General features: G+C 45.5%; 1 protein-coding gene across 1 annotated transcript in view; it reads left to right on the top strand.

The window, feature by feature from the left end:
* Window positions 1-22,154, top strand: part of Prep (prolyl endopeptidase) — an 88,210-nt gene that overhangs the window by 35,260 nt on the left and 30,796 nt on the right. The window contains exons 7-9 of the mRNA XM_028775811.1: window positions 7,806-7,911; window positions 13,209-13,400; window positions 19,154-19,351. Of these exons, the coding sequence (XP_028631644.1) occupies window positions 7,806-7,911; window positions 13,209-13,400; window positions 19,154-19,351 (496 nt within the window). The remainder of the gene's footprint in view (window positions 1-7,805; window positions 7,912-13,208; window positions 13,401-19,153; window positions 19,352-22,154) is intronic.

Raw genomic sequence — 22,154 nt, 5'->3', positions numbered from 1 at the left:
ATTGACTTCCTTCAGCTCTTGTACTGTTTACATACACGTAGTAAAACACTGTGCTGTTGCATTAACATCCAGTCTGATTTTTTTTCCTGGTGCTGTAATAAACACCAGGACTCAGAACAACTTGGTTAGAGTCAGTCATCAAGGGAAGTTAGGGCAGAAACCTTGGGGAAACTGCCCTCAGGCTCATATCCATCGGCCTTTCTCCTACCACTCAGGACCCCTTGCCTAAGGATGGTACCACCCATGGTAGGAGAATCAATTAGCCATGGAGAAAATGCCCCACAGATTCTGATCCAGGCAGTTCTTAAGTTGGGGTTATTGACAGACAGGTTAAGCCATTATAGGACCCCAGTTGATATTCATGCTTTATAACACATGTATCTCTGAATGTTAGTTTTCAAAGGGCCTGTATTTTGACTGCAAACTGCCACTTGAGCTCCAGTGTAGAATTTTTCTACTTGTGGTGTCATATGTCAGCACCCTGACATGTGTTTGTCACAGTGCATGTGTGATCAGAGAAGGATATCAGGAGTTAGTTCATGCCTTCCATTATGGGGTCTCGGGACCAAATTTAGTTTATCAGACTTGCTCAGCTAGCATTTCCACCTACTGAGCCATCTTGCCAGCTTAGATTTTGGGTTTTTAAACTAGAGATGATCAACCGATATTGCTGCTCATTGGAGGGCTGGTTGACTACTTTCCTCCCGACTCATGTATCACTCAGTAAGGGAGGAAGGAGAACAAATGGGATTATTGAATAACCAAGCTTGTGTACCAGGAAAGGAAAAATTGATGGGTTAGAAACATAAGTGTCTATCCCTTGTCAAGAGCTGTGTTATTTTAAATAGAGTTATTTCCTTTGTCTGTTTGTGTGTGTGTGTGTGTGTGTGTGTGTGTGTGTGTGTGTGTGTCTGTGTGTGTTTGCTCAGGATGTTCTGTTGTATCAGATTCTAACTTACCAGGCAGCATATCAGATGGCATTTGGGTAGATTCGTGTTTTACCCAGCTGTATTATTGTACTCTCTGGGAATGCTGGCTAGTCTGACATGACTGCCTATTACAGATATGTAGGTTGGTCATACACACTTGTATGCATGGCTGCTTGAACGCCTGGCACTCCCTCTTCTGCCACTCATGAATCCTGTCTGAAAACTCATCATGTGCATAGAGTTTGGCATTTGGAAATTTTCCTTAATTGAGTGTTGGGAACAGACTCAGTATCAAAGTGATGTTGTTATGATTCAAAGACATTATGAAAGGGGTCCAATAAATCTGGTAAAGATTGCCTCAGAGGAACATGACGAACTCTCCAAGCTGTTCAGTTCCATTTCCCTGCCTCTGTAGCCTGCAGTCTCAGGTGTCATTGCTTCCTCTGCCCCTTTTACACACACAGCTAGTTCTCTGCTCCAGCTCCAGCATGGAAACGGGTGAGTGTTTTAGTCCTACAGAGTGGCATCTGTCAGTCCTGAGACGTATACCGAGAGTGAGTGCACCACGTATACCTGGGTGCACACTAGGCAGTTCCCTGGTCCTGGGACCCCATCCCTACGCTAGCAGAAACAGTTGTAAGGATGGAAAATCTTAAGCAACTGATTTTAAAAGTCTGACTCCTCCTTCGGAATTGGGGACATATTTTCCCAAAGCATTCTGGGATCTACGTTTCTCAGAGCTTTTTCCACTAGTTGCTCCTCTCTGACCACCATACATCCTGTTTAGTCAACAAGATTGATTATTCCTGTTTGCATCTGTCTGTCTCAGACATCTTAGTGTTAGCTCTCAGAGCCCTGCCCTGGTTTTCGGTGTAATCTAGAATTGAGTTCAGTGGCAGCCACTGGATAACCCTTCAGTAATCTTGATTGAATAAACTCGTCCTTAGCTATGATCCACTGGGTAGCTATGTTTGTGGCATGTCTTTTGTAGAGAAAATAGAAGCTGGGTGGTCCTACTGAAATCAGCTTTGGTGACACTCGTGTGCCCTCATCTACTCTAGGTAAATAAGTATGCTTTATTTTCAAGAAGGTTTTGTTTGTGAACCTCCCTGTGGTAGCTCACTCCAGCAGTGAGACAGCACACAACTCAGTCTTCATCTTATTGGTAGTATTTCCAAGTAGCTGTGACCAAAGCAAATCCAGATGCCAGCATCCTTTTTCTTTTCCCCTTCGTTAATTTCTAGTTGGGTTAAATCAGCACTCTAAATGTAAGCCAGAGGACGCCATAGAATTTAGCTATCAGTAAACTTTATAGCAGTAAGAATGGTGACTTTCCCAAAGGCAGATGCTGTTGTGGATGCCAGGAAGTGCGTGCTGACAGGAGCCTGATATAGCTGTCTCCTTAGAGGTCTGCCAGAGTCTGACATACTCAGCGGCAGATGCTCACAGCTAACCATTGAACTAATCAAGGAGTTCCCAATGGAGGACTGAGAGAGAAGACTGAAGGAGCTGAAGGGTTTGCGGCCATAGAGCAACAATACCAACCAACAAGAGCTCCCAGGGTCTAAACCACCAGCCTGGGAGCACATAGGAAGGGACCCATGGCTCCAGCTATATATGTAGGGGAGGATGGCCTTGTTGGGCATAGGTGGGAGAGGAGGTCCTTGGTCCCATGAAAACTGGATGCCCCAGTGTGGGGGAATTTGAGGGTGGGGAAGTGGGAGTGGGTGAGGACACTTTCATAGAAGCAGGAGGAGGGGAGATGGAATAGATGTCTGGGGGCAATGGGGAAAGAAGAGAGCATCTGAAGTGTAAATAAATATCCTTTAAAAAAAAAAAAAGAATGGTGACTTGAAGCTTTGATTCCTACCAATGCCGTGAGGAAGGTAGGTAGATCTAGTATCAGAACATAACTGCCTCATTTATAGTCATTCTTGGGGTTTTGCTTGTGTTAATGTTTTATCAAGGACAAAAGTGACTGTCTTTAAGGAAGTGTACAGGACTTAAAATCTTGTAAAATAAGACTATGAAAACTAGAAACTTAGGAATTACATGTTTCATAACTGGCCAGGCTAACATTGCTGCTTCTCTTTTGCAAAGTGTTTTTAGTCAGATTGCTTCCAGAAAGCGAGGTTGCTATAGCTACTATCATACTACTTAAACCAGAATACTTTATAGAGGAGAACTTAGGCTGTCCATCAAAGCCCTGACCCTGACTCTCTAGTTTATTTGCTTCTTGATTTTTTTTTTCCTTTCCTCTGGATTTTAAGAAAGTCACCTTATCCGATAAGAGTCAGAAAGACCATATTAGCAGAATGTTTGTCTTCCCAGTGATCTCTAAAAAGTCATCTTTAAAATTACCTTAAAGTAGTCTAAGAAGCTAGGCAGCTGTTGTCCCTAATTAATTTTTAGTGGAGAAAGGTTTTTTTCTAATTTATACATTCAGAAGAAAATAATGTATATGTAGTTTTGAGATTGATAGCTTGAACATTGAAAAATCAAAGTTGTTTCCAGTTAAACAGACTCTGTGAGACTCATCAGGAGGAGGACACCTGTCTTAACTGGCACTGTGACAGCGGTGTGCCCGGGGACTTCTGCCTTAGACTAACTATGAACTGCTGGAACTGTTAGTCTAGTGGTGCTGGGGAGAGAGCTCTTGGGATGGGCTAGCAGCAGCTGCTTGCCAAGGTCTGGTGCTCTTGCACGAACGTCGCTGTTCTGTTTTTCCGTTGAGTGAGGCGCTGCAGCTGAAGAACTGTCATTCGTGATTGATGTGCCGTGGCTCTAGGCAGCTGCGCAGTTTCTGTCTGTTTTCAAAGGACAAGAGAACAAAAGCCTGGACTAATTAATGTTAAAGAGGCTGCTTTGCATAATATCTAATAAAATTATAATTGTGATTACTGATACTTTTCATATAGGACAATCTGAAAAGGAGGGGCTCAGATGGTGAGCAGTATTAGTTTGTTAGCTTGCTTTATTAAAAGCAGAAAAGAGATCAGATGCGTGACTCTGATCAATCTGAAGTGAAAAAGAAAGGTTCATAAAGAAATTGACTGTGAGGAGTTCTAGTCGTACATGCCTGTAATCCTAGCACTCAGTTAGTGGGGCCAGAAGGACCAGGAAGGAACTGAAGGCCATCTGTGGCTGCATATCGAGTTCAAGGCCAGCCTGAGCTACATGAAATTGTCTTTTTAAAAAATGTACATGGAGAGGGAGAAGGAGGAGGAGAGGAGGAGGAGAGGAGGAGGGAGGTCTGTTGGTTGGTCTGGGATAGTAGCTGATTGGTAGAACACATGCTTGGCCTGGAAACCTCACATTCGCCCTCTAGAACAAGAACAGAAAAGAAAAGAGGGAAGAGCAAGAACAGAATGCTGGAAAGACTTGATAGCAGTAGTTTTTAAAAACTACAGAATCTCAGATTGGATATTGAAAACCAAATTAGGTCTTGTTTCCTTTCAATGGGCTCACTAGACCTAGGGTACTTGTCACTAGCCACGCCGGTCACTCACCGGTCACATGCTGGTCTGTACGGTACTGGCCTCAGCTCCTGGCCTGAGAAGCTAGAGAGCTAAGGGAAGAGCTGAGGTAACAGTTGCAGACCTTCTGTAACAGATAGTTGGGGGGACACACGAGAGAGGTTGTGCCTACAGTCGCCTCAGCCTAACACCTTGAGGTGCATTAGGGACACCAGCACAAAGATAAAGAACTCGAAACATCTTATTCTCACCAAACTAAGGATCCAGAGAGACAGCAGTTACTAGAATCTGTGTGGCAGTGGGGACTTCCCTGGAAGAGTCATAGGGATTTACTTTAGGATCGCTCTGTGGCTTCAGCAGTCTGTCAAGACGCATGCGCCTGGAATGGGGCTCCCTAATTCAGGCTCAGCACAAGACCCAGGGCTATAAACTACTGAAGGCTTGACAAGGCTGGGTGACAAAAGTCACAAAGCCTTATCAGCACCTAGGGAATCAGTGGTCCTAGAGAGCTAGGGCTTTCGCAGTCAGGCTGCAGACCTTAGCCAACAAGGCTGGCGAGCATGTGGGAATGGAGCCAGCTAGTTTGCCAGCAAATTAATTGATTCAAAACATTTTCCAGGCAGATTAGAAAGAAAATGTCCTGACAACATTCCAAGTCGCAGAATCCAATTCGGAAGTCCCCACATGGCCGACGAAGCAGAATAATGTGACCTAGAGCCAGAACAATCCTGGAACATAGGAGTAAATTCAGAAATGGCAGATGAGTTAGCAAAGATTTTAAAACACTACAGAAATAATTTACAAAGGCTTTTAGAAAATGTTAGACAGGACCAAGTGAAGCTCATTGTCTGTTTGAAATGCCAGGATAGAAATGGGGGTGTTCTTAAATGTAAATGAGGGAGAAATGCAAAGGAAAACAAAGTTACGTTTGATAAAATACACAAACCCACGGATCCAAGGAGCACAGCAAATTCCAAGCACACTGTTAAAGCCAAGTCTGTAGTAATCTACTTGCAAATAAGTGAAAGTAACGAGAAAATACCAAAAGCCTCCAGATTAAACACACACACACACACACACACACACACACACACACACACTACATATGGATAAAGTCAAATGAAATGACAGCTGTGCGGCATTACCAATGAGCTGTGCCAAGAGACCTCCCCACGGGGCCTGCCCCATGTTCTTTTTAAAACTACAGATCTTCACCACATGTCCTGTCCCCTTTGCTAAGATTTCTTCCTGTTATTTGTGGCATTTGTTGGTGAATAATATGTGGCATAGTTCCATATTTATCTGTGAGTGTCTCCTTTATCAGGTGTGACCTTTTCTGTGAGTTTACTGACACATCATTAACATATATAAATTAAACATATACATGAATTTGTACATAAATACTTAGGATATGTCTATGGAATGACCAAATAAAAGAATCAACGTTGGAAAGTGTAGCAGGGCTCCTATATAGAACAAGAGTCAAGTGTGTGTGTGTGTGTCTGTCTGTCTGTGTGTGTGTCTGTCTGTGCATTTGTGTGTGTGTTCATAAAGACAGAGAATTTTAAAAATGTGCCCTGTGACTAGAGGCTTGCCAGTTCTTTAAGCAGAAGACTGAGTCAACAGGTTGGAAACTGCAGAGCTGTACTTGGGCTGCAGGCAGCCCCTGTTCTCTTACGACCCATAGCTGATTGATTAAACAAGGTGCGCCCACGTTATGGAGGGAAGTATGCTTTGCTCCGTGTCCACTCATTTAAGAGCCATTACTACAGAAGCATCTTGATTGATGCTTAACAGATATCTGGACACTGGCTCAGCCAAGCTGTCGCAACGTTAACAATCACGAGACTGCATCGATACTGAATCTCGTACACCGCGGCCAGTAATGCCGTGTGGGTACAGCTGTCTACAAGGTTGAGTGTGTGCACATCCAGTGACTAATCACTTCCGTTTTATATCTACAACCTGGGAAGCACTTTAGGTTACAGATATGTTTAAGATTTTTTTTTTTCCTAAAGAATTGTTTCTAGTGTGAAGGAAGCTGAAACCATCTAAATATTTACTAGCAGGGAGAAGGCTCAGTCGGGTGGTATCCCTAGATTGTATGTATAGCATCCAGCAGGTATGATATATAGATTAAATTTATATAGGTCAATGAAAGCTAGTAATCGAAAAGATATTACATGAAAATGAGCCGTGGAAGGACATGCATAGGTTGGTGCTGCTTGCACCAGGTCTTAACAATTACACATTACTCCTTACTTTAGATTTTTATCATGAATTTTTTTTTTTACTACCTATGGGTATGCTGTTTCATACTTGAAATTTCCAGAAGTTGAGGCTCTTTACCTCTGAGATCTTGTGGTAGAATTGACTAAGGAAATGTGTGAAGCACCACTCGGTGGACATGTGTGATGTAGCCTTGGACGTCTGTATCTGCATCCACTCTGCTAACCCTTGCTCATTTAGAACTGTAACTCTAAGAACAGGTAGCCCACAGGTAGACCTAGAGGTTAAATGTGTTAGTGTTCAAAATATCAAACTACACATTCTTAGATAATAGGTGAGAAGTTTATATACAAATTATCACATCCTATTTTCCTGATAATACTTAAATACCTATGAGTGGGACAGTAGACCCTGTCAGGAAACTTGGTAAGGCTGAGTGGGTTTAGAAACCCTGGCACCCACCTGAGGATGATAGGAGCTCCCCTACTTCCAACCCGACGCCTGGCCTGGAACATGTGACCACAAATCCCTACATAAGAACATGACCAGTGATCACGTAGCACAGAAGTAGTACCTCCAAAGCAGTGTATCTGCACTTCCGACAAGCCCAGCACCTGAAGATGGAATAGGGCAAAATACAGTCTAATGTCCTGTTTTCTGCTTTTCGTTGACCAGCGTTCACACACCCCACCCGAAAGATGGAATGCAAATCTACACCTACATACTTTCTTTTTTAAAGTAACTTCATTCTCAGCTCCAGTTTGGAGGAAAGGCCCTGCACTTGAAGTTTCCTTTCCCTTAGTTGGATGTAAAATGTTCACCCAAGCTTGGTCCCCAGCTGGAGGCGCTGTTTTGACAGGTCATGGATCCTTGAATGGGTGGGCCTAGCTGGAGGAAGTCTGTTACTGTCCGGTGGGCCTTGAGGTTTATAGCCCAGCCTGGCTGCCCACCTGTCTCTGTTTCCTGTCCACCCAGATGTGATCAAGTTCCTGCAGCCTTCCTTGTCATGGTTGACTGTAGCCCCTTAAACCACAAACTCAACCCTTTTTCCTTCAAGATTCTTTGAGGTATGTGGTCACAACGATGAAAATAGTAATTAATGCATATTTAGCAATCTGCTAAGAGAGCAGGTCTGGGACTTGGGCTTATGTGTTTTTTTGCCTCTTTGTAGCTATCCGATGACGGTCGATATGTCTTATTATCGATCTGGGAGGGATGTGACCCAGTAAATCGACTGTGGTATTGTGACCTCCAGCAGGAATCCGATGGCATCACCGGTAAGTCATTTCAGACCTGTGTAACTATCCCAGGGTACGCCATTAAGCTGCGGTGTTTCAGCCTTCTAGTTGACTCTCAGGAAACTGTCTTCCTACCACGTCAGCTCAGTCCATGCAGGTTGTTCTTTTTGTGCTATTGCGTGTAGATAAAGACAAGGAGAATTTTAGCTGTGGATAGATGAAGCATGCGCTTCTGTTCCTATTTGTGGTAAGGCCTCTTGTATCGGGGAGAAGCTGGAATCTGTAGCTGTTTAGAGTCATACAGTTGTTAGGATGTAAACTGTCAGAGGCAGGTGGTTAATATAAAGGTGGGTATTTACCAGATTAACTGGTAATCATAGGATGACCCTTCCTGAGCCTTGTATTTTGCTTTCTGAAGCCTCGTATGTCATCGTAGTGAGTGCAGAACCAGCCCCTTAAAAATTGAAGGTGGTCGGTCACCAGGCAGGTAATACTGACCTTTAACCCCGGCACCGTGTGGGTAGAGCCAGGTGGATCTGTAAGTCTGCAGCTAGCTCAGGCTGATGGCCAGTTGAAAGGTGGCCTGCTGTACTACAGTCAGACATTGATGCTTCTAGTTCCATAATTTACTGTGTTGAAGTTTGACCTGGGTCTGAAAATCTGTCACATAAGCTGACATCCAGATGCAGATGCCTAACGAACTAGTTAGTGTACAGTAGAGACTCTTCACATGGGCTTTCAAACTGGACAATTTATAATTTATTTGCCTCATTAATAGTACCCACCATTCTGACACAGAGATATTCCCTTTTGATTGGGCGCTGCATCATTCTGAATAAGGAGTATATGCTGTCATTCTGGCTGTCACAGAGCACGTTTAGGCCTGTAGCAGGATGGTCAGCCATTTATTCTAGTGCTATGCAGATATACACTAAAGCTATTTATTTTATTTTAAAAGGTAGAGGTACCTATATTGGTCTCAAAACTACAGCCACCACTGTTCACCTTCTCTGTAAGGAGAAGCCACTACTGGTCTCTGAGTCTCTGTATAGCCCAGCCAGAACCTCTAGGTTGACCTCACATGAAACATTGTTGCTGTCCGTGAGCCCAAACTCATGCTTCTTAGGTGGTAGAAAGGATTTGGGCTTCCCCTGGCTTATTAAAATTCCAAATTACAGTGTTCCTTTGAGAGGGGAAAGGGGGAAGAAAGGAGGGGGGAAGGGAGGAAAGGAAGGGGGAGGGAGGAAAGGAGGAAGGAGGGAGGGAAGGAGGGGGGAGAGGGAGAGAGAGCTCGAGACAGAGCTGTTTGCGTTTTCTGTTTATAACTTCATCAAGTCTTTGAATTATTAAATAGGCTTATGCTATTAAAGGATACAAGCTAACAAATTAAAACACACAAATTGCTTAACTTCACATAGGTAAGGAAGTGCCATCCACATGTTCACACACTGAGTGGGATTGCTAGCTCCACCTTACTGCCAGCGAGCAGTGTGCCGTGTGGATGTGTGAAGGAGAGCCGCAGATGGGGCTGGGGAGAGAGTGACTACTCAGGAGAATACCATTGCAGGGAATCATGTGAATGTGAACGGAAACTCACCATTCGGGCAAGTGTGAGCTCTGTGGGTCTGCTTGTCAACAACAAGCAGGCTGATGCTGGTTCCCTAAGTGGAATCTCTTCTTCTCCAGTGAGGCCTCACCTCTAACCTTTTGACTTTTCAGTTGTTGAGCGAGGCTCATCTGTTGTCAGAACAATAGCCTGTGCTTTACTCTAATCATATCTACAGAATACCCTGACAGAACTGCCTAAGTTAGTGTGCTTCATTAACTAGAGACATCAGGCTGGCCAGGTCAGTAACCTTTGCTACAAGCTCATGGGACCCCACATAAATGGTCTTATGATGCTGTCCCGAGTTCACTTTTCATAAGGTTACTGAACTGGTCAGTTTGCAGGTCACTGAAATAGGATCATTGTTTCAGTCAGACTTCCAGAGGCAAGCCAGTGTCTGAGTGAACATCGGAGTGGGTGGATCTGAAGCTGTGAACTGCTTACCAGTGAGCCTTCTGCAGAGGTGTGTGTGTGCATGTGTGTATGTGTGTATATGTCTATGTGCATGTGTATGTGTGTGTATGTCTGTGTGTGTATGCATATGTGTGTGTGCATGTGTGTTATATATATATGTGTGTGTGTGTGTGTGTGCATGTGTATATATGTGTGTGTGTGCATGTGTATATGTGTGTGTGTGTGTGCGCGCGCCTACGCGCGTGCGTGTGTTTTGCCTGCATGTCTGTGCCAGTAGAGGATGTTGGATGCCCAGAACTGGAGTTTTGGACAGATGGGAGCCACCACAGTTGGTGGGAATTAAACTGGAGTTCTCTGGTAGAAGGCTAGTGTTGTTTTCTGCTGGGCCGTCTTTCCAGCCTCCTCTTTTGATGAAGACTTGTTTGTAGATAACAGAAACAAGCCAGAGTGGTTGGGAGTGTCCCGCAGGGCCACTCAGTTTCATACACAGGTACAAAAGTCAATCGCCTGGGACAGTGTTCGAGCACCCCTGTTTGTTATCACTGGTTCACTGTGAATCTGTCATATGATTACAGCTATTTAAAGACGCAAAACAGCTGTTCCCTGGTGTCCATGTGACATGGATTCCAGGACTGCTGGCTGACAACAGCATCCACAAGTCTGTTATATAACTGTCAAAGTGTTCTCTTGGGAACCTCCACATCTGTCTGTGTGTTTCACATCCTTTCTAGACATAATAAGAGCTAAGACATACGAGTACTGTGTAAACGGTCGCTGTTCCGCATTGTCTGTGGGCTAGAGAAGTCTAATGTTCAGTACAGATGCATTGTTTTTCTTTAGCATCTAATCAGTCTGGCTGATTGAATCAGAGGCAGTAGATCCCATAGCAGTTAAGTGCTAGCTGGACCATGCATGCTACTGAAGAGATTAAGACAGCCTTGAAAAAGTTATTTTCCTGTTGTCCATTTAAATCAACAGGGTTCTCACTTGTAAGTAACAAAAATGCATTAGCCCCCATGGTGCAGCCAAAATACCTTTCTCCCTTTTTTTTTTTTTTTTTTTTTTTTGCTAATCGCTTCTTCTGTCAAAGGATTCTGCAGCACAAAGGCCTCCTGTTGAAATGTCCTGCCGGGTAAGGCCCTGGCCCCTCATCTGTTCTTTCAGCACCCCAGCATAGTGATAGCTGCACCCCATGTTTATTGATGCCTTTTCCTTGACTGTAGCAAAGAACTGGAATCAACCTATATGAACAACAACAAATGAATAGTTAATGAAAATACGATATATTATTCCAGTGGAATACTATGCAGCTATAAAGAAAAATGCGCCAGGCGGTGGTGGCGCACGGCTTTAATCCCAGCACTTGGGAGGCAGAGGCAGGCGGATTTCTGAGTTTGAGGCCAGCCTGGTCTACAGAGTGAGTTCCAGGACAGCCAGGGCTACACAGAGAAACCCTGTCTCAACAAAACAAAACAAAACAAAACAAAAAAACAAACAAAAAAAAAAGAAAAGAAAAATGTAATCACAACGTGTGCAGGAAAATGGATGGGTTTTATTAAATATATGATATTCAGAGAGGTTACAGAATCTCACAAAGAAAAAAACATACAGTCTCCCTCATGGGGAACTTAGCCAATTATATATATATATTAAAACAAAGATATAAATGGGTACAGTTTAACATGTAGAAAAGACAATAAGAAAAGCTAAATATTAGAGGATGCTGTAATGGATACAAGTTAAAAAGAGAATATAAAGCTAATTATTCTTTTAGTTCTAACTGTCATGGGTTTGGGGGTTTGGTGGTAGGTAAGTGCATGTGATACATTTGATAGCAAGACTGTAAATTCAGTGTGAAGCCCCAGAGCTGCTGCATGGCCGTTCTTTCTGCATAGAAGGTCATTGAGATGCATAGACTTAGGGTCTGGTTAATTTCTGTGTGTGGCGTTGCTTTTAAATTCCAAGTCTTTTAAATAAAGTTAATTTAAATAAAAAATATTTTTAAGTTTTACAGCCATGTTGGAATTGCGCTTTCCCCTATACGTTTAACTTGACAACACATTATGCAGAGATACTCTGTGGGTTCAAGTATGACGTGTCAGGTACTTAGAGAAGATAGTGGCATAGGAACGACTGTCCAGGTTAAAATAGATGTGTCCTGTGGCATTGAAGGCAGGAGGTGTTTAGAGAATTCCTAAAGTCATAGAGTTCTTTTGTGCATACATTTTCCAGGACAGTCATTGAGTCTGTGTGTCAGGCAGGTCCTGAAGCAGCTGTGGTCCAGTGAATGTTTACTCATTAAAGGTGGTACGCAGAGAGCCATCTACAGAACGGCAGCAAATGCTGTTGGTGACCGATGCATACCAGATCCTAGGAGTAAAGGACTAGAAAGTGCTGTAACTTCATTCTATGCAGCCTTTCTTTGTATCTTTAAAATACCTCCAAGCTAAGTAAACCTATAAGCACTCAGCTCTAGCTTGAGGAAAGCATTGAGTGTGAGCCTGTTAGAAGTGGCTGGCCACTGGAGAGTGGGCCAGGCAGAGGATACTGCCTTTAGCTTGCCAAGACCACAGCAGGGGTGGCAAGATTTTGAGTGTGTGAAGTTGAGGAAGGACTGTTTTATGGTGTGGGAACTTAGTTCAGAGTGTAACGGGAAAGGTGCCGGAAGGTCCAAAGGCCCCACCATGGACCTGGTTAGTGTGTTAAGACACTGAGCTGCCTGGAATAGAGTATACCAATGGTCATGGCAAAACCAGGCAGAAAGCTAGTGCTTCTGAGACTTGGTGCTACTGACTTTTGAGCTGGCTGCTTGCTGTTTTGTTGATAGCATTTTTAATAGCATCTCTGACCTCTGCCACTAGATGGCAGTAGCACGCCTCACCTCCCAAGTCATGGCAACCAAAACACGCTATAGACCTTCCAAAGGCTGCTTGGAATTTCAGAGTCTGTTGCCCCTGGTTGAGGGCCACTGCTGTAGACCAGATGTGTGGGGAGGGGACATTGTAGGGTGGCAGGAGAGGTGGAAAGACAGGCTCTGATTTGAGACTTGCTCAGGCAGAAGAGTATTAGCACGTGTGTGGAATGGTAGGGCAGAAGAGGAAATTGGTCCTTGAATCTCCCTTTAGCGCTGGGGTTTTCAATGGTTCCTTGGCACCCACCCACAACTAGCCCTCGCTCTTCCTTGTGTGCTGCAGCTCCCAGTACCATCTGTGCTGTGAACTTTGTAGAAAGAAAAGAGCCTCTCACCTCCCTGAGTGGAAACCTGTATCGTTTCTTCCAGTATCAGAGATGACAGAAATGCTTTATGTCTTCCCAGGAATCCTGAAGTGGGTAAAACTGATAGACAACTTTGAAGGAGAATATGACTACGTAACCAATGAGGGCACGGTGTTCACCTTCAAGACGAACCGCAATTCTCCCAATTATCGGCTGATCAACATCGACTTCACGGACCCTGACGAGTCCAAGTGGAAAGTGCTCGTTCCAGAGCACGAGAAAGATGTCTTAGGTGAGGCAGGCGGCAGCTTGGAAACTGTGCTTGTGAGAACATCGACAGGTCGGTCCTTCATGGACTGCTGACTAGTTACTCTGTACAGACCCTGTGGCTTGTAATTATTAGGATGGCCGCGTGTTAACAGTGTATGCTGTCTGGTTAAAGGAGTAGCAGCTCTTAGCTTTCAGCCTTTGTATCACCTTGGCTGTTCGTTCTTATCTGTTGTAGATGTAAGGTGGATTTCCAGCCATCTTGCTAGAAAAGAGAATAGACTGCCCCTGTTTTAATTGAAAGCTGTCACAGGAACTTACTCATCAAAAACAAGATGCTGACTTATAAATGAGTGCATGAAAACTGAATTTGTCTAGAGGACTCACTAGTCTTACTAGGTTTTTACACAAAAGAGGAATTCAGTCAGCGCTTCCTTGCTGGAAGAGTTTGCTTGCTGGAAGTGAGCTTCTGTGGTAAGTTCAGTGAGGACATCTCAGGCCATCTAGAAATGTATTGCATGCAGTGGAGAATTGCACCCAGGCTGCAGATAAGCTTCTTCTCAGAGAAAGCACTCCTGCAGTGTGTTCTCCAGTGCTCTCAGGCACTCCTGCAGTGTGTTCTCCAGTGCTCTCAGGCACTCCTGCAGTGCTCTCAGGCACTCCTGCAGTGTGTTCTTCAGTGCTCTCAGGCACTCCTGCAGTGCTCTCAGGCACTCCTGCAGTGCTCTCAGGCACTCCTGCAGTGCGTTCTTCAGTGCTCTCAGGCACTCCTGCAGTGTGTTCTCCAGTGCATTCCTGCAGTGCATTCCTGCAGTGCTCTCAGGCACTCCTGCAGTGCGTTCTTCAGTGCTCTCAGGCACTCCTGCAGTGTGTTCTCCAGTGCTCTCAGGCACCCCTGCAGTTCATTCTCCAGTGCTCTCAGGCACTCCTGCAGTGTGTTCTTCAGTGCTTTCAGGCACTCCTGCAGTGCTCTCAGGCATCCCTGCAGTGTGTTCTCCAGTGCTCTCAGGCACTCCTGCAGTGCTCTCAGGCACCCCTGCAGTGTGTTCTTTAGTGCTCTTAGGCACTCCTGCAGTGTGTTCTCCAGTGCTCTCAGGCACTCCTGCAGTGTGTTCTCCAGTGATCTCAGGCACTCCTGCAGTGTGTTCTCCAGTGCTCTCAGGCATTCCTGCAGTGTGTTCTCCAGTGCTCTCAGGCACTCCTGCAGTGTGTTCTCCAGTGGTCTCAGGCACATGTGCTTAGCCATGTAGATCTAGGTTCACATCTGGACCTGTAAGAGAGTCCTTCTTCTTGTCCACTGTGCTTTGCAGGGATTTAAGTCTCATATTGCTGTTAGGACAGTAGAGAGCTGATCTCAGAGTCACAGGTTTCCATGGGTACTTCCCACTGTGTCTCATTTCTACATTTTCTGTGGTTTGAGTTTGCTTTCCCCAGCCCTGGGCATTTGACTGTTCCCTGCCAATGTCTTGTATCAAGATCTCTACCTTCAATCGCCATGCCAGTATCAGATAAGCCCCATGACAGCCCCACCTGCTCTTCCCTGAAAAATCTACAGCTGCAACTCCAGGGCAGCTGGTCCTGCCTCCCAGATCCCTGCCACAGTGCGGACATGTCTTCAGCTCTGGCCAGAGTGCTGCTTTGTCTATCCCAGGCTCCTCACAGTGGGTGAAAGAGAATAATCCTGCTCCTCATAGTGAGAAGACTTTTACAGCATACCAGGAGTACCTTCCTGTCTTCCGCAAAGCTGTCTACCCTCGCTCTAAGTTGTAGAGCAGGTGCTGGACCATTTCATTTCCTTGAGCATCCTCAGGCCAAGACCCTTTCAGAGTCACTTTGAGAGCCTGATGACTTCTATCTACATTGAGGCAGAACTGTCCCCGTGAGGTGGGTACAGGCAGGAGCACTGCCAAGGTGCCACGCTTGACCCTACTCTGTTGGATTGACACATCTTGGTGTGTCCAAAGGATACCGTGGAAGCCTACGTCTTCGTGTAGGTATCCTGGTGATTTTAGGCACAGCTTAGGTTGCACTGGGGATTCTTGTACAAGGAGCCTTCACGGATGCTGTCAGTGTTTCCCAGCCATCTGAATTGTCGTCTGCCATTTAAAGTAAAGGGGAGGCTGTAAATTGTGCTGCAAGTGAGATCCTATGTCGTTTATACATAATCAAATTAATAGTTGGCAGTTGAGGGTGCTGGTTTCCTTCTAAAAAGCTGTAGCTCTGTAGACTGGGAAGGGATGTCTTCAGTATTACTACACTCGTCACTTAAAAGAAGCAAAGTTTGCAGTACACTGTCAGCACAGCATGCCCCATTGCAGTGTAGTACCACTGCAGAATGCACTGTTGCAGTACACTGTCAGCACAGAATGCACTATTGCAGTATACCATCTGTGCAGAATGCACTATTGCAGTACACTGTCAGTACAGAATGCACTTTTGCAGTATACCATCCGTGCAGAATGCACTATTGCAGTACAGTGCAGAATGCACTATTGCAGTACACTGTCAGCACAGAATGCACTATTGCAGTATACTGTCAGTGCAGAATGCACTATTGCAGTACAGTGCAGAACGCACTATTGCAGTACACTGTCAGCGCAGAATGCACTATTGCAGTATACTGTCAGTGCAGAATGCACTATTGCAGTACACTGTCAGTGCAGAATGCACTATTGCAGTACACTGTCAGCACAGAATGCACTATTGCAGTATACTATCAGTGCAGAATGCACTATTGCAGTACACTGTCAGTGCAGAAAGCACTATTGCAGTACACTGTCAGTGCAGAAAGCACTATTGCAGTATACTGTCAGTGCAGAAAGCACTATTGCAGTACACTGTCAGTGCAGAAAGCACTATTGCAGTATACTGTCAGTGCAGAAAGCACTATTGCAGTACACTGTCAGTGCAGAATGCACTGTTGTGCCTAGAATCTAGAGTTGACTCAAAGGGCAGCTACAGCGTGAGTTTCCCTTTATGACACTCCACAGTCTCCTGTGTTTGTCTGCGCTCTTGGTCCAGTTTATAACTTGGCTGTGCTCATGGTTAACACAGTTTGCTTGCTCTCTGACTGCTGGAATTCACTCCACATCTACCCCATGCTTCTTTCTCTCTTCAGAACACATGAGATATGTTGCTGGACCAAGCCACCCCTAAGCAAGTTACTTGTGGATAGTATGAATTCTTAGGATCTTTGCTTGAGGAAAAGTTTGCGTGATAATAAAGGCTGCCCAAGATGGATGCCCTGTGGTCCTCACAGGGGCCAGTGTCTTGATGGTCTCGTGGATGAGTAGTCACATTCTGAGTGTGAGTTTCCAGTTTCTTGGGTCATAAAAGTAAGCAGTGTCAAGAACCCCACCATGAAACCCTAGGAAAGCTTGTCCTTTCGGTACATCTGATGCATGGCTCACTGTGCTGCCACTTCATCCCTCCCTCCTGATGGCCTGCCCCTGCTTCAGGCTGGCTTCTGTGTCTGCCATTCTGTTTCCTCCTTCCCCGTGCGCTCCAGCTGTCCTAATAGCACGTGGACATGTCAGTGTGGCGTTTTCTTGTCCAGCCCACTGTAATGATGCCGTCTCTAGATGGTCTGGGCTCTATAAGAAAGGCTTATAGACCGGAAACCCTGGTTTCCTGTAGTGACATACTGTATGTAACCTGCAAGCCAAGGAAAACCTTTCCTTCCTAAGGTGGTTTTAGTCACAGTGTTAATCACAGCAGCTGAAAGCAAGCTAGGACACCCTGTTACATCAAGCCCTGGCAGTGTTTGAGACGTATCTTCCCTGCTGGGCTTCGTGCCCAGTGTTCCTCCTGGCATATATAACGATGCTCGTTCCTGCTTCCCTGCGGCTTTCCACAGACGCCCTCTGCTTTGCATTTACTTGTCTGACATACAGGATGTCAGATGCATCATCCTGTACTGCTATCCTTATGTCAACCTTCCATGCCTCCTCAGCAGTGGCTAACTGAGTTCCCTCCTCTCCACAGCTCACCAAACGCCCCCCAGGCAGGCCACTACCGGCATCACTGTCCTTCAAAACTAAATGGCTTTTTTTCTGAGTCTTCAAAATGCATCTCCTTGTCATTACAGGATTCCTTTCTGCCCCTCCTGGTCCTCAAGCACTGACACTTGCATTTCTGGGTCCTTCCCTCTCTCTTCACTGTGGCCTTCATTCCTTGAGTCACCTCCCATCCTTGTAAAAATATTTAATCTCCATCAGGGCTTGTTTCCCCACCTTTGATCATCAGTTCCCGCATAAAATACATAAAGCATTTATGTTTATGATAAACCTTAATCAGCACTAGAGCTAGGCAGATATCTACTCTCTATGCTATTAGAATCTATTTTCCTATCTATAACCCCAAGTTATTACTTACTGTGTTCCATCTGGGCTGCTCTTAACTCCAGCAGGCCAGCCTTCATGGCTATAAGATTCTTACCACATGGCATTTCTCCTCTTTCCACCTTCCTCTCCTTCCTCATGGTCTCATCAGACCCCAAGCCAGAGAACTTCAAACCTTGCCTATGTCTCTTCTGCCCAGCTATTAGCTGTTGATATCTTTATTTAACAGATAGTTTTAAATTAACAAGCAAGGTCACATTGTATGTGTGATTCTCTCATTCTTGGGAGCAGGCCTTGGGGGTCAGTATTTGTCATTACAGTACATGTCAAAAGATCAAACCTCAACACACTCTTAACAGTTGTCTCCTGGAAATCCTCTCCAGCCCATTTCCACACCCCTGTATCCAAGACTTTCACCTGCTCTGGTTCCTCATCCTACAACTTACACCCACATTTTCCTATTGTGTGCTCATGGGTGTCTGCCGAAGTGATCTCATTCCTCTGCTTGTCTCTCCAGGACCTTGCAGTGTGTCTGATGATACGCCAAGGGCTGATTGTGAAATGATCAGTCCTCTTAAGTACATTATGATTATGATTTGCTTTTGTTTTTTTCCCTCTCTCTATCCCCATAGCATGGTATCAAATACAAAATACGTATGTAGCTATTTTTATTACTTTCTGTTACTTTGTGACAAAATGCTTGACATAATCAACTTAAAAAAAAAAAAAGGAAAGGTTTATTCTGATTCATAGTATTAGAGGTCTCACTCCATGAGTGATTTGCTCTGTTGCTTCTGGGCCCATGGTGAGCCATAGTTGGAATCATAGCTTACCTCAGGACAGTCAGAAATTAAACAAGAGGAAGAGGGAGTGCGGGCTGGAGGCCTCTCATCTCCCAGGACAGTTCGGTCTAACCAACTTCCTTCCATTCTGAAAGGTTCTGCCATCTCCAACTGGCTCCATGGGCTGAGGACCAAGCCTTCCACTCATGGACCTTTAGTACACACTGCTACAGATGAGAACAGCAGGGATATGTGCAGCCCACGTGTCTTGTGTCCAGTCTGCAGAACTCCTGCATCCAAGGGTCACTGTGACTGCTACCTAAAACGCTATGAAAGAAATTTTTTTTCATAACTTGCAGTTCTCAAGACTGAACTTTGTGGTGGTTGTCCTGTAGTGAGTGCCAAAAGCTTGTGAACTCCTGGTTGCACAGCACCAAGGTGGAGGCTACTTCATTTCCTAAACATAGCCGCTGCCGTCATTTATTAAAGAACTGTGCTGAAGATAAGATACAGGGTTAAAACATAAAGCAACTTTCCCAGCATCATGACTGCACACACAGGGGGGCTTTAGAGCACAGTAGGGCTTTAGAGCACAGTAGGGCTATAGAGCTGCTGTTCTGCCATGCTATCTGATTTTTCTCTCCCTGTCATTTCAGAGTGGGTGGCTTGTGTCAGGTCCAACTTCCTGGTCTTGTGCTACCTCCATGATGTGAAGAACATTCTGCAGCTTCACGACCTGACGACTGGTGCTCTCCTCAAGACCTTCCCCCTGGATGTGGGCAGTGTGGTGGGGTACAGTGGACGCAAGAAGGACTCTGAGATCTTCTACCAGTTCACATCCTTCCTATCTCCAGGTGAGAGGCTCTTCCTGGTGGTGGTGTAGAGTTTCTTCTGGGAAATTGCAGTGTGATGTTCTTTTTGTGCTTACAGCAGGCTATACTCTAGATAGAATCACCTAGAGTAAAGTAGTTATTCGGAACAGAGGAAAATAAAAACTATTCTCACTAGCTCTTCTGCTGGGAGTGGGAACAGCTCTTGTTCTCAGTGCCAACAAATGTAACTATCTTCCTTAGGTTTTTATTGCTGTGAAGAGACACCAGGACCACAAAAACTCTTATAAAGGAAAACATTTAGTTGGGACTGGCTTACAGGTCAGGGGTTTAGTCTATTATCTACATGGCTAACATGCAGGAAACATGGCAGCCTGCAGGCAGACACCATGTGGAAGAAGGAACTGAGAGTTCTACATCCAGTTGGCAGGCAGCAGGAAGTAAACTGGCTTGAGCTTTTGAGACCTCCAAGCCCACTTCCTAGTGATGCACTTCCTCCGACAAAGCCACACCTACTCCAAAAAGCCCACACCTCTTGATGGTGCCACTTTCTGGGGACCTGTGGGGGTCATTTTTATTCAAACTGCTATAGTAAGTCTTAGTCCTGGCCTTGATCACAGTGAGGTAACAACAGCAAACCCCATGAACTGCCACACCCAGTGTACCGAATACTGCCTAGAATAAACTGTAGTTATAGAAAGATAGTCTCATGCTCAAAAAACAAAAAAGAAAAAAACAAACAAACAAACAAAAAAAATGTGTGTATTTTTAATCTCTTGGGGAAGGAGAATGTGTCTAAGATGATACTTTACATTTCCTGACATGAGTTAACTTTTCCCAAAATACATTAACTCCATTTTAGACTTTCTGCAGAGCTGGTCACGTTCTTCTTGTTTGTATGGAGGTTCTCCTCCAGTGTGTGATGTCATAGCCACACATATGCTGTGTGCTGGCCCAGGACTCTGCTCAATCGATTGTCAGGTTGTAGGTGACCAGGAAGACCCAGTCTTCAAAGCAGTCTGCCTGGAAAAGCTCCCACACTTGTCTCGTTCATTTGCCAAGCTCCTCTGGAACACTTTCTGTCCCTCCGACTTTCTTCCTGTTATTTGCTGGTGGATGAAGCAGTCTTTGGGGGAGTTTGGCAGAAGTTGAACTATCCATCCTCCTCTGGAGATTTGGCCAGATTGCAGTGATATCTCATCTGGATGCAGTTGTGTTTGAGCCTCTGGGTCCATAAGACATCTTACCACTGTGACAGACTGCTGACAGGGCTGTTAGAACCTGAAGAGTGATATTGTGGGTAGGTCCAAGGTACATAAGGGCACTTCCCCAAGTCCCTTTCAGGGGACTGAGGAGCTAGAAAAAGCCAGCGTGGAAGTCAGAGCCAGAAGTCAGGAGCAGCACCAAGAGGACATCAGGTGCCCCGCCTCTCCCCAGAGCCCAGAGCTCAGCAGTAGCCAGTGAGTAGAGGGAGATATCCCATCCCTAATGTCATTCTCAAGGGCTCACTGGTTTAAACATGTCATATCTTTAAATGAATGGAGGACACAGAGGAACACAGGGTAGGGGTGACTCATCAGCTCTTAATAAAAACCAGGTCCCTGAAGGCCGGTAACCTCTCCGGTGACCCCATGTGACCATTTATTTCAGGAACAGGCTCATCATTATCTGGGGCAAAGGGCTCGCTGTCTTAGTGGGAAATGAGGGTTCTATGCCAGGCGATGAAACACTGCCTGTGTCTGTGACTGTCACGGTTGGAAAGAAAAGTGTTCCTGGTTATGTGCTGCCAGCTTCTGCTGAGGAAGCTTTCATTTGTTACTGTGACGCTTGTTTGTCTCCCTGTCTCCCTGTCTCCTCTCGTTCACTTTTCCCACCCTTCCTTTCTCACTTAATGCTATTTGATACCTAAAACCAGAGAGTGGAGTTTCTAGACTCAGGCCTTCTAAAGCCAAGTGCAAAGCAGCCATCAACTAGTTGAGTTCTCAAGAGAGCAAGGGCTGCCTGTGTATACACACTTCCAAACACAGTCACGTTGCTCAGATGACCTGCCCGTGCCTGCCTGCGGATCAGCTGTTCAGTACTGCAGTCAGTAGCGCAGGCAGAGGAGCTCACAGCTTCCCACTGTGAGGAGGGAACATCTAGCAAGGACACCAGCTGACTTCGTACCCAATGGAGGTACATGGTGAGGACACATCTGAAGCCCAGCCCACCTGCGACTTGTGCACCTCAAGTCCCACCTGGGAAGAAGCTGGCAGCCAGGCCTGTCTAGAACAGGACGCAATGATTCCCCGTGACACAAACCACTTGGTATTTGAACTGATTAGTTCTCTGCTTGTGGAAACTTAGGGGTGGACGTTAGCGTCAGCCAGACTTGAACAAGACAGCATCCTCCAGGCCTGGCTCTGGGAGGCGGGGAGGAGAAAGCCTTTCACATGTGCTTTGGAAAAGAAACCTTTAAGAGCCTTGGCTTGGGTGTTTTGTGTGTCGTTCCCCCTGGCCCTTTTATAACCTTAAATCCTGCCCTACCTGAGCTTCAGAACCCCACTGCCTTCTCTTCTTGTGGGGTGTTACAGATTCCCTCCCCCACCCCCACCCCCGGCCCTTCTTTCCCATCTCTTCCCAGAACGCTCTCTTCTCCAACTTCCTCTTCTCCCCCTCAGCCCACACCTCTGGTCTCCTTGCCTCAGTCCTGCTGCTGGACAGCCTGTGAGAGCACTGCTTCCATCAGGGAAACATCTTAACGCCTTTTACCTTCTGTAATCAACTGCTACTTTAAACCTTCAATTCATTTCTTCCAGCACACTTTCCCTATCCCTGCGTGACCTGA

Source organism: Grammomys surdaster, unplaced genomic scaffold (genome assembly GCF_004785775.1).
Source record: "Grammomys surdaster isolate TR1022 unplaced genomic scaffold, NIH_TR_1.0 261, whole genome shotgun sequence".
Lineage (NCBI taxonomy): Eukaryota > Metazoa > Chordata > Mammalia > Rodentia > Muridae > Grammomys > Grammomys surdaster.
This window is presented reverse-complemented; position numbering and strand designations above follow the sequence as displayed.